The 12,472-nt window shown below is 39.6% G+C and overlaps 1 protein-coding gene across 1 annotated transcript; it reads right to left on the bottom strand.

The window, feature by feature from the left end:
* Positions 1 to 2,004: 2,004 nt before the first annotated feature.
* On the bottom strand, positions 2,005 to 12,084 carry LOC132112410 (forkhead box protein O3-like). The gene is made up of 2 exons (XM_059519868.1): positions 10,774 to 12,084; positions 2,005 to 6,393 (listed from the first exon to the last, which is right to left on the bottom strand). Exons 1-2 carry the CDS (start codon positions 11,347 to 11,349, stop codon positions 5,023 to 5,025), a joined length of 1,947 nt encoding a protein of 648 aa, XP_059375851.1. The 5' UTR covers positions 11,350 to 12,084; the 3' UTR covers positions 2,005 to 5,022.
* Between the last annotated feature and the right edge of the window lie 388 nt (positions 12,085 to 12,472).

The raw sequence follows: 12,472 nt of genomic DNA, 5'->3' as shown, positions 1-12,472 counted from the left end.
GCCATCACAGACTTGGTCAGTTTGGGAAAGTGGTTAGAAGCCATGTGACGAAACCTATAGTCTGATGAGACTGAACCCAAACACACGCATCATTTTCACTGTCAAGAACAGTAATGGCAACATCATGCTCTGTAGTTGTGTTTAAAGTGACAAAACAAGTATAACAGGAAGAAAAAAGAGGTAAGAAATTTGAATGTTAGTGATGTTTGAGCAAATATGAGCTGAAAAAACAAAGATAAATTTATGGCCTATTAAACATGCTTAAAAATATAATCTTTTAAGCCACATCACTTGTGGAGTATTTATAGAACCCTGTTCTGTTTTTAAAAGTGTATTTTAGATGAAGGATGGCCTGGAGAGTAAACAAGGTTTTCATTCAATTAAGTCTGTGCATTCATTATCCACATAAAACTGTGCCACTTAAATCAAATAAATGAGAGGATGTTTGTCAACTGACTCTTAGACCTCATTGCATATTGTTTGCATTTATGCAAATAATGGTTTAAAAGCATTACATTTTCCAATCAGGTAAACAGTGTGAAAAAGAACATAATTTTTCATATTTGGTTTAATGAAATGGGTTTATGAAGTTTAAGTTTAAAAACACATTATTTTCCAAATACTGTACATTATTGTTTCTCCTTTATGCCCCACCTTTGTAGATTTGTACAAAGCTCATCGTTCTGAAAAGCGAGGTGTGCTCTGATTGGCCAGCTATCCAGTGTGTTTTGATTGGCTGAAGCGCGTGGCAGAAAAGCCCTTACTATACTGTGATGCCTTGTGTCCCCGAGCACTGATACAAAAACATTAAAACCCATTATAAATGAGGCATTTGTTGCATCCATTGGGGACATAATTACTGATTACAATCACAATATACTGTCTTCTTCCCCATTGAGTTGACTCGCGCTGCATAACCATAAAACCATGTCTCCATTTGTGTTTAGAGAAACAACAAACAACAAGTACTACTCTATACTGCTTAAAACTCGCGTTTAAATCATCAATGGCACAACAACATCTCCACAACATGGCAGCAGCAAAAAACAGCAGAATAAAGGTTATGCCCCATTTATTTGTGTGAACATTTGGGTGGTGTTATGCAAATTCTCCCGCATCGTGACATAGACATGTGGGGGCAAGTTAGAATGAGCCATTTTAGGTAAGCATGGTTGACTCTTAACTTTTATAAAGATTATCTATTTGGATTTGAGACTTTAGTCTTTGAAACTTTACAGAACTTCTTTATGCACCAAGAGCTTGTAACACTCCAAAGAGAAAGGAGAAGTTGAAATCACTTTTTATGACCCCTTTAAAGGAAGTTAACTTAAAAAAATAAATTAAATAAAAAAATTTGCTGTAGTGTACTCATCCTCAGGTCATCCAAGATGTTGAGGAAAGTAGAAATTTAGCATTCCTTTACTTGCTCAACAATGGATCCTCTGCAGTGAATGGGTGCCGTCAGAATGTCCAGACAGTTGTTAAAAACATCACAATAATCCACACCACTCCAGACCATCAGTTAACATCATGTGAAGTAAAAAGCTGCATGTTTATAAAAAGCCATCATTCAACCATTTTTAACTTCAAACCTTTGCTTCCAGCTAAAAATATGAGTCCATAATCTATAACGCTGCTCCCTCCAGTGCAAAAGTTGTCTCATGAATCATCTGAGAAACATGCACAAATCAAGCGTCAATTACAAAAGGAAACCAATTCAGTTCTAAACAAATACGTGGTTGGATTCTTACATGCAACGATGCTTCACAAGATGTTAATAGTTGGACGGCAATGGTGTAGATTATTGTGAAATTGTTTTTATCAGCCATTCAGGCACTTATTCTGCTGGCACCCATTCACTGCAGAGGATCCACTGGTGAGCAAGTGATGTAATGCTAAATTTCTCCAAACCTGTTCCTATGAAGAAACACCCTAAAGTAAATTTGGTGAACTATATCACTTGCTTATTTTAAAACAAATTAAAATAAAGACTACAGAAACGCATTGTGTTGTACAAGCTTTATTTACATGCACCTTGCCTTGCACTACCTGGTTTACATTATCCAAAATTGAAATACACCGGTAAAGTCAAGCAAACACTGAGTGGATAGTAACTAACAGCCAATTGTGGTGAAAGGTGGTACACAAGCAGATAACGTTCTCAATTTGTTAATTCCCTCTTTACAATTAAACTTCAAAATGAATGAAGATTGTAGCAGTTCTTTTGAGAAGTACAATTATCCTACCCAAAACAACATGAAAAATATCAGAATTAAAAGCATGTGAAGGAAGCAAATTATGATGCTGAAAATGTATTACACAATTTAAAACTAAGTAAACAACACAATCAACTTTTTATAGTCGCCTTAAATTCTGTGACTCCAGCTGATTATCAAAAGCAGATTATAAAAAATCAGTGCTTAAGAAGCTTATGAACATTTTGGATGTGAAGCTGAACTTAAGAAAACGTACATTCGACTGATGTTAAAACAAAATTATGTGTAACTACTGAAACATCTGCAAGATGTCCCTGAATGGCACTACTGAGTAGTTGCATTATTTCTCATCAGCCTTGAATTTGGATGTCTGGCATGTTCAAGCTCAACAATGAAATACAGTACAACATAGGTGCTGTCACATAGCTTATCCGTACAGGCTGTAAAACTACAATGTGGCTGCCTTTCATTTTAAAACTATTAGGATGCTTAAAGCACACTGGCATCACAACTGATACGCACTTTCTATTAGTACCAGCCATTGTGTAGAAATATACACATAAATGCTAAGAATGTGACATGTCATCCTTATGAACTGACCCGACACAATTTCACTTAGCACCAAATGCTCTTTAGCTTAATTTTTTTTCCCTGCTACAAATTTACAAACATCTAGTGGTCCTTAATTAGCACTCCAGAATTTGTAACTGTTAATATACCTTATCTCTAGAATGAATCCAATATTTTTGTGTATAGAGACACACACATACATATTAAGTGCACAGCACATATACACATAAGCACTACGGGCCTCATTCATGAAATACAAGCACAACAGAAATTAATGGTTTGCAGAGAATTTTGTAAAGCCATTCTTGTGTATATGGTTGCATGCATGTCAATGTACAGTAAATGCACAAAAACACTAAATAGAATCAAATGCAACCATTTAAGAACTGTTTAAAGATGTGTAAATTGTTCATAAAACCATTGATTTTACAAACAATTTATACAACAATGACATCATGAATGAGGTCCTGTGTGTGTGTGTGTGTTTGTGTGTATACAAACAGAAATACGACTATATAGCTCATAATCTACTAGTTGATGGTTGACTTCATAAATGAACACAGCATAGAGGTGACGGAGATTCTCAGGTTCAAGAATTCTGAGAAAGATAAATGCACAGGTTGTGTTACGAAATCCATGGGAAACACTGAGAAGTTAGTTTCATACAGCAGAACACTAAATATATAGCTTATCATTATATCATAGTTCACTTTTCTGTAAAAGGAGTCAAGGATACATCATGTTCACTGGTTTCACAAAATCACAACCTCTTCCCTTTTTCAGTTTCACGAAGAAAAGAAAGTTGGAGAAAAAGATGGATTTTTCATGGCCGTTTTTTTTTTCGGACAACAGAAACATTCTCAAAAGGTTTGTGTTGTAAACAGGCCATTTCTTCAATTGTCCTGAGGACTAGTTTGGCAAAAGGCTAGTATTTTGTTTCGAGGACTAGAAATCTATTAATCTCAATCACAATTACAAGAAACTACAACAACCTAAGGGCACCTACAGACTAGAGTTTACTTGATTTCAATGGGGATAAAGTATTACAATAACGTCGAAGCAAATGCAAAGGATTTGCCAATTTGACCACCATAAATTGACAATATTTTAACTGTCTGCAGTGCAATCTGTCATAAGTACATTGACTAATGGGAACTCAAATTCTTGCTTGGTTTTCAAACTGACCCAACTTTTTCCACCCTCCCAAATGCTTTCATAAGAGATTCTTACGGTGTAGGCACCCTCATATGCAGTGGTGGGTTTTAGGGGTTTCGTTTTTCTAGATTAACCAAAGGAGGTTCACTTGTGATCTTCTCTCTATGATCCTCCATTTAGGTACCAGCTGACCAATACAAATTCAAGATTATCAGTTGGTGTTCTGACTGAGCGACTCTTTCCACATTCCCAATTGCTTTAATGACAGACTTCTCTAGTTTGTAGAGACCCCTGTACGCAGAGGTGGATTTGGGAAATTTTTCTTTTCTACACGAACCAAGGAAAGTTAAATTGCCCATGCTTTCATATATAGAAAACCTTCACTCTATGATCATACACTTATCGTAGGGACCAGTTGACCAATCACGTCTTGAGAAAACTGACTTCCACATACCCAAATGATTTAGAGTTAGTTTTTCTAGTGTGTAGGTTTTGTATGCAATGGTAAGTTTTGGGGATTTTATATTCTAAGTGGACTAAAGGAAGAACAGCTGCCCAAACCTTTATATTTTGACAACCTTCTCTCCACAGTGCTCCACTTGTCATAGAGACCACTTTATTAATGAGTATTCAAGATTTCAAGCTTTCAAACTGACTCCACTCTTTCCACACTCCTAAATGCTTTCAAATTTTGTATTCTAGATGGACTAAGGGAAGTACTGTTGGCCAAGCCTTCATATACGCATAAACAATTTACCCTCTACGGTACTCCACTTACTGTATTCCAGCAGGTTCAGTTCAATACCTAGTCATTGGCATTTAGAATAACCTGCAAGCACTTCAAGGTTAAATGTGTTGAAACTCTTCACAATGTCCATCAAGCCAGCCTCAATCATGACGATACAAAACATACAGCCACAAAACTACAACACCGACTGGGTAAATCATTGACATTGACTCAAACTCATTCCAACAGATGTCAAATAGCTTTTCTACAGCATAATGTACAGTTGCTTTACAGTGGACAGTTGGCTCAAATGCAGAGTTCGGCCTCTTCACTACATTCCTGGGCCTGGCTGCATCAACCTGGCACCCAGCTTTGGGAGGAGGTTCGTTTAGAAGTGGAGAAGCTCCCTGAAGTCAGGTTAGCATTCTGAGAAGAGATGAGATGCGAATCGAAGCTGAACTCCAGGCCCTCTGCATCCATCAGATCGTTGCGGGTGATGGCGTCCATGTCGCAATCGAAACTGCCACTTAACACCTCAAGATCCAAGTCAGATGGGAATTGGTCCTGAGACACCGACTGGATGGAGGTCATGCTGCCGTTGAGACCTGCCAACAACGAATCAGACGAGTTGAACTGCATAGATGTGCTTCTGAAGGGAGACTGTTGGAGATGTTGCTTCATCAAGCTTTGGTAGTCTGACTCACTGCTCGAGACACAGTTCATCTGCCATCCAGATGGCGACACCTTCTTGAGCCCCACTTGTCCTACAGGCCCAGCCAGGTTGGAAATCATAGGGTCATTACGCAGCAACAGGACACTGCGACGGGCATTCTGGGAGGAAAGGGAGGCACTGGCTTGTGACATAAGTGGATCAGATTGGGTAAGAAGGACATCGCTGCGATTGTTGGACTCTGAGCTAAGCAAGTCCTGAAGACTCTGATCGCTAAAGAGGGAACCGCAGGAGAACGTGGCCTGCTTGTTTTCCTGGATTGTTTGCATTGGAGATTGCCTCAGACCAGTGACGGATGGAGGGCTAAACATGGAGTTTGTGCCATAGCTGCCAGAGGGAATTGCCAGACTGCTCCCAGAGCAGCTGAAGGTAAACACCGGGCTTCCCTGTAGGTTGGACCCACTCTCGTCTTTGCTCGGAGATTGGGAAGCTGTCAGGCTGATGTTATCTAGAAGGTCGTCCATTAGGTTGTCGGAGACGCCATCATTAAGGTTCATGGTTCCTGCAAGATCAGCTAGACGGGGTAGTTCTATTAGTCCAGTGGATGGAGACATACTACTAGGGCTCGAGTACAGCATGGGCGACAGTGGGGAGTCATCATCGGGAACTTCATCCACCTCAAGGTTGGCCAGAATTGGGGAAAGGCGTCCGCTTAGGGTGCTGGCATTAGAATTAGTGCGGGAACGGAAATCCGTCCAAGCGTCAAGCTCGTCGCTACTGCGGGAGGTCGGGCTGCCGGTCCATTTGGACAGGCTGGAGGAACTCTCAGAGCTTCCGTCCTGAGTGGCCTGAAGAGCAGCCTTCTTCTTTGCGGCACGGCCACGGGCGCTCTTGATGAGCTTATTACTGTTGTCCATTGAAACAGCACGTCTTCGTGGAGCTTTACCCCCTTTTCCGCCATCAGGGTTAACCATCCACCATGAACTTTTTCCTGTTCCTTCATTTTGGACCCGGACAAAGCGACTGTGGAGTGACAGGTTATGTCGTATTGAGTTCTGCAAAAAGAGAAAAGTAGATAATGAGCGGTGCATCATAAGACATGCTTGAAACATTCATATGCTTCTTGCTTTAGATTCCTCAGCTCGATATGTTAACAATCTGGCCATTAAGAATTAGAATAATGCCCTCATGTTCAAGCAAAATAATCTTGAACTCTACAGTGCACAATACTGAGTGACGAACAATGCCACTCTGACTTGATTGCTTTAAACAGAGATTGAAGGGTCATGTGACCCCTCTGACTAATAGAGTCCATTTGTGTAGGTCAAGAATTTAAAGCCTAGGTCTTCAACCCCTGCAGCTGGGTACCACTGTCCTGTAGGACTGCACGATAAATCGCATGCAGTATTTAATGCGCATCTTGTCAGTAAAGCCGATTCTGCAATCAACGGTAAATCTCCATCACCTGCGCGCTTTCACATGGAGCAGAATTAACTACACAGAGGCATTGTTAACTGACAAGCTAGGCAAAACGTGCAAAATATGGTCGTGTTTTTGCACAGCTTTTCAGTGAGCAACGGCTCTGTGTGGTTAATTCTGCTCCATTTGAAAGCACCAAGGTGATGGAGATTTACCGCTGATTACAGAACCGGCTTTACTGACAAGATGCGCATTAAATATCGCATGCGATTTATCGTGCAGCTATACATTTCCAACCCACTTTAGCGCACCTGCTTGTGTTTTTTCAAGTGATCCTTAAGAAGACCTTGATCAACTGATTAGTTAATAAGGATATAAACTAAGGATGCCCTTTAATAGTCGACTAATCGTTAGTAAACTAGATGCACTTTCTGCCGTCTCAGTCTGTAAACTAATCTATATAACATGACCTCAATAATTTTTGGTGACAATATATCGGCCATTATATTTACTTAAAAATTTATGTCACCATGTTTTGTACATTCTACTTTTGCAGCTTCTCGTACATAATGGTGTAGTCGTGAGGAGCTTATTTTAAACAAATTTAAAACATGCTTCTTTTTTACCATTTATTAAGGTTTTTAAGGAATCTAATATTTGGATACTTAATTTCCACGATCTAAATATTCTCAAATATTAAAAGTTAGTTGTCATTTGAAAGTGTGTAGGCCTTATGCTGTTACATTATGATTTTGGCATAAAATGATCTTTAAAATGGACAATAATATTGATTTTGCAATTATTTCTGGGGCAATATATCGCACAACAAAAAGTTGTTATTGTGACAGGCCTACTTGAGCGTGAAACACTGTGTATTTCTTTACCTTACAGACATAAAAATATATCTATAGAGAATGAAAGTCTACTTTCAAATGAACCAATTCAAATGTAAAACAAATATTCTCAGATTATGCAATCTGTATGAAACCTGCATACATGTGCATCACAACTGCGGAAATGATGACCGTTTTGCCGACTTCATCTCTTAAACCAAGAACAAAGAAAGCACTAGTTTATCAAAATATTAAAATGTTAATACAGTCTCCTTACTGTTATTCCCTGGCACATTCATAATTATCCCTTCTGCCGGTGTGCTGTGGCAAGTTTGTGCACTTGATCGCTTATTAGGCTATGTAGGCAAGTAAAGGCTCATTATAATGATTTAAATGATTTATTAATAAATGTGCGATTAGCTGACTAATGCTTCAAAAGAACGACTACTATAAGACCGGAAAAATCCTTAGTCGAGGACAACCCTAATATAAACAAACAAATAAGTAAATTAAACTTTAAATTAAAATTATATATATAACAAGTAGGTATTTTTGGTTCCCATTGAGGTTGAATTTCAAAAGGACAGTGCTGAATTTCAACTAAACTTGCATAACACTTTTAAAGTATACAATATTCCAAAGCAGCTTTATAGAAAAAAAAGAAAGTACTGTTCTCATTTGAATTTCTCACACACCGTTCAAATTGTTTTGGTCTCTGTGGTCAAGACCAATCTACAAGTAAATCAACCCATTCTACGCTGTTCAATGGGGTGTGCAGATAATTGATCTGTGCTCTCAAATTCAGCTGGGTAACGGGTGCTCGGTTTTTGGGATTTCACGTTTGCAACAGAAAACAGGCAATTTTAGGCACACCAGTGTAATCACTAATGAAACATCCCATTTGGTTACCAGGATTTTCTTATGAGAATACTACCCCATAATACTAGTCAACACACAACCATCTAAAATTTTTCCAACTGCAGAGAAATCTGAAAGATTCATGGAGACTTCCTCAATCGTGTACAAAGTTTAAGAGTGCAGTGCAGTAAAGCTGAATTAATGTGGACTGCAGCACAGAAGGTTCCGCAATCCATAATGCAGCATAAAGGGATGTGATAAAATTCACGAGCGAGACATGGTTTTCCTCTTTCATGAATAGTCAAGCAGACAGAGTCTAAAAATAGTGTGAATTTACCAAATGCAGTGTCTGCTACGTCTTGTAGAAAGCTGGACTCGACATTGCTCAACACTGTCCATATCCTTTGAACCTCTCAAAGAGTGAATGGGCTGACCTCATAACACTTCACTTCCATTAATGCCTTTGCTTCAAGCCTATTACTGGATTTAATCTAAAACAGAACTTTCTACTCTCTAAGAAGTTTCCCAACTTATTCTTAAAGCAGCTTTACATTTTTTGCTTTGTTAAACTGCTTACTCAACCGAATCTAATCTAAGACACATCCATCAGATTGTTTGTTGACATGCATAGCTATATCATTACCAACTAGACTTCCAATAAGAGCAATATCTTCAATGACAAATTCAACCAGGGTTCAAACCAGTTTGAATATTTAATTTATTCATGTTTGCTCTATCTGCAATTACAATAGCAATTGCAACTGAAGAGCATATTTGACATATGTTCTTTATGTTTATTATATCCTAATGTTTTTCAATCCAAAACCTAGGTTTGTTCTCGATAGTTTTCATGAGATTCATAAAATTTGCATAAGTAAACCACTGCATTAAATAAAGTGTCAGATTATGTGAATGTAGCAATGCAAATCATTTTAAAGATTGTGTGGTGCTGCTTTCTATTGAATTAAATCTACACAGGGCCATGAAAAAGAAATATAATAGATGGAAAGAGGGGCTGAAATCATCTGAAAGCCATGATGCAGTCCCTTTTGAGCAAAGCACCACTCAGAACAGCACTGGAGCGCTGCCAGTTTGCACAAAATGCTGTCTCTCGGAGTCAAACACCAAAGCTCTTCACACGTTGCTACACACTGACCTACATAGTTTCCAGTCAGCTGATTGCTTCTTATGCTGTAGCCGAGAGCCAATCAGAAGTGGAGGTGGGGACAAAACAGCCAATAGCAACCCTGGCAGTGACAATATGCCCATGGTTTCTCTTTTTTGCCTCCTTCAGTGGCAGGCAGATGCAAACGCTCTGCAGGATGGCTTTATCTGCACTGAGTACGCTGACTGTTCCTACAATCTCATGACAGAATCACCAATGTCTGTTTTAGCAAACACAGGATTTAAACAACCAATCTGGCAACTAACCTCAATGTTACTGTGGACTGCTATCATTATGATCTGCAAAACATACATTGACTCTTAAATTTCTCAATGATTATGCAAAAAGGGCAAAAGTTAATCAAATTAATTAAAATATTAAACAACAAATTATAAATTCATTATTCTATTTCCCTATTTAATACTGGAATGCTGCTTTGACACAATCTGCGATTTTAATGGCTTGTTCGGGAAGGTACCAAATCATCTTTTTACATCTAATATCTGCACAGCAGCCTTACATCTGCAGGATTGCACAGGGATTTCCTGAGGTTTTTCTCTAAATCAAATCCAGCTATAACGAGAGCATTCATTAGACTTGATTCCATGTTGGATAAATTGCTTTTCCAGGCCAAGCTAATCCCTCGAATCAAACAGGGATGAGAGAAGCGAGCATATAAAAGCCCTATATTGTTGGAGTTTATTTTCAACGAAAAAGGTGCAATCATATTGATAATACAAAGAGTGATTCGTGAAAATGTTTTAGATATTGCTACAGTACATCTCATTCTTTTGATCATGCTTCAGTACTTTGAGGAAATTATGAGGAAAGCAGGGGCATTTAAAAGCTTGTTATCAGGGCACTTTCAAAAGTTAATCTGCTGCATTACGCCCTTTGGCATGACCACAACTGCATGCACTTCATCAGCAAACCACACATTTTCATTCTCCGTGTGGCACCCTGTAAGAATATAAGCACAAATATGGGGGGTAAATTCTAGTAAACTGGGACACTTTTTGCTATTGAGATGTCCCAATGAAACTGAATTCACCCTATTAGCTGCAACAAAATGGATTTAAAGAACATTAACAGTCGCAGATATGCACGTAAAGCAAGGTTTAAAAGGTTAAAAACCAGCCCGTCTCTTTGACCTGACGTACCTTCCATCCTGCAGAGCTGTTGCTGTCACCTTTGTCCTTGAAGTATGGCACATTCCGGACCATCCAATCATAAATCTGGGCCAATGTCAGCCGTTTCTCGGGCGAGCTCTCGATGGCTTGTGTGATGAGATCCGCGTAGGAATAGTTTCCCCAGGCGTTCCTGCGGGCAGAGGATTTTCTGGGCTGCTGAGGAATCAGACCGTTTATGCTGGAGTCGTTGCATGCGGGCAGAGCATTTTGGGAAGATAGAGGAGAGCCGTAGGAGTCTTTATCACTGATGGCAGCACTGGTTTCTATAGCAGGAGCAGCAGCACGAGCCTGGTTTCCTTCTGTCACACTGACGGGCTTTGATGAGCCTGTAATGCCACTAGATGCTTGTGCATCATCGTCAGTGCCATTTTCATCTACCTCTTCCTCAGGAATGATTCCCACATCTGCTGGTTCTGCTTTCTCACCATTGGACTCTGGTCTGGGCAGAGGCCAGGTGCAGGACCTGGGCCTTTTTTGGGGCTCAAAATCAGGGTCTATGTCGACATCCACGTCCACAGCCAAGGGCTTATCTATCTCCTCTGCCATATTTCCCGGACTCCTTCAAATGAATGATGTATGGACGGCTTTTCTGAACACAACAGCAGCAGTGGCCTCGTGCATGCCATCTAGAGTCCACATTTCATGCGGGACACTTCAGGGATCGAACTGATATCGTGAGATGTTCAGGAATATCTCCAAATGCGCTCATGGCCACTTCCAGCACACCGAAGGATTCGTTTATGAATCTCGCTCGTTTTTGGTTAGTTCTAAGCGTTAAATAAACGACAAAACGAGCGAAAATTTCCCCATTCGAGTCGTTTAATGAAGCTTCCGCGGTTTAAAAGCATCAAGAAAGGAACATAGCGGACGGTCGGATTTGTAACTATTGTTGCACGACGTCGCACTGCGAATGTGTTACATTGTAACATTACATCATAATGCGAATGTTACATTGTTTCAGAACGCAGCAGCTGCCGCCTTTTAAAATCGCTGATTGAAAGCGATCAGAAGGGCTGTACGTGCGCGAAAGTGTCCTCAAACGATCAAGCCATACCTCCACAGCCGTCCCGCTACAAATCAGCACGAATGAGTCCTAACACACACAGGATTTCCCCCAATAAACTTCCATGATCCCTCTTCCATGTCGGAGCAGGACGTTGCGTCCCGCTTCCCGGGCAATCCAGCACTGCTGCTCCGCTACAAACAGCAGAGAAGAACAGCAACACAAAGATCATGCGCCCCCTGGAGCCAGACAGAGGAACTGCTTCTTAAAGGGCCGGAGAGCAGCACACTGGAGCTCACCATCCACTGCCACACACGTCTTCTTCACATTACACAAATATGCCATCCCAAGAGCTATTCTTTAATACACTCCCTCGAACATACATAACCTACATATTTTTTAGTAGAGGAATTTTTTAATTAAGGATTTTTTTTATATATATATTAATAGGAATATTACATAAAAATAACTCTAAGAACAATAAAATAAAATAGTGTAGAAAAGTAACTTTACTCTGACAGATTTGTGGCATCACTCATGAACAATGTCTGCTACAGACAAGATACCTGCCACAATGTAATATTTAGTGCCACAGTGTAATATTTAGTAAAATTTAGTGTTTGAACAAATTCTTCATCCTAAGTATGAGATTAATTTAGCAAAGGT

Source organism: Carassius carassius, chromosome 32 (assembly GCF_963082965.1).
Source record: "Carassius carassius chromosome 32, fCarCar2.1, whole genome shotgun sequence".
Taxonomy (NCBI): Eukaryota; Metazoa; Chordata; class Actinopteri; order Cypriniformes; family Cyprinidae; genus Carassius; species Carassius carassius.
The sequence above is the reverse complement of the archived record's forward strand: the minus strand, read 5'-3'. Positions and strand labels throughout refer to the sequence as shown.

Excerpts from the sequence above, each read along its gene's own strand:
- LOC132112410 (XM_059519868.1), bottom strand. The coding sequence starts at position 11,349 with ATGGCAGAGGAGATAGATAAGCCCTTGGCTGTGGACGTGGATGTCGAC. Across the intron at positions 6,394-10,773 it reads ACAGCTCTGCAGGATGGAAG|AACTCAATACGACATAACCT; the intron begins GTACGTCAGGTC and ends CTCTTTTTGCAG.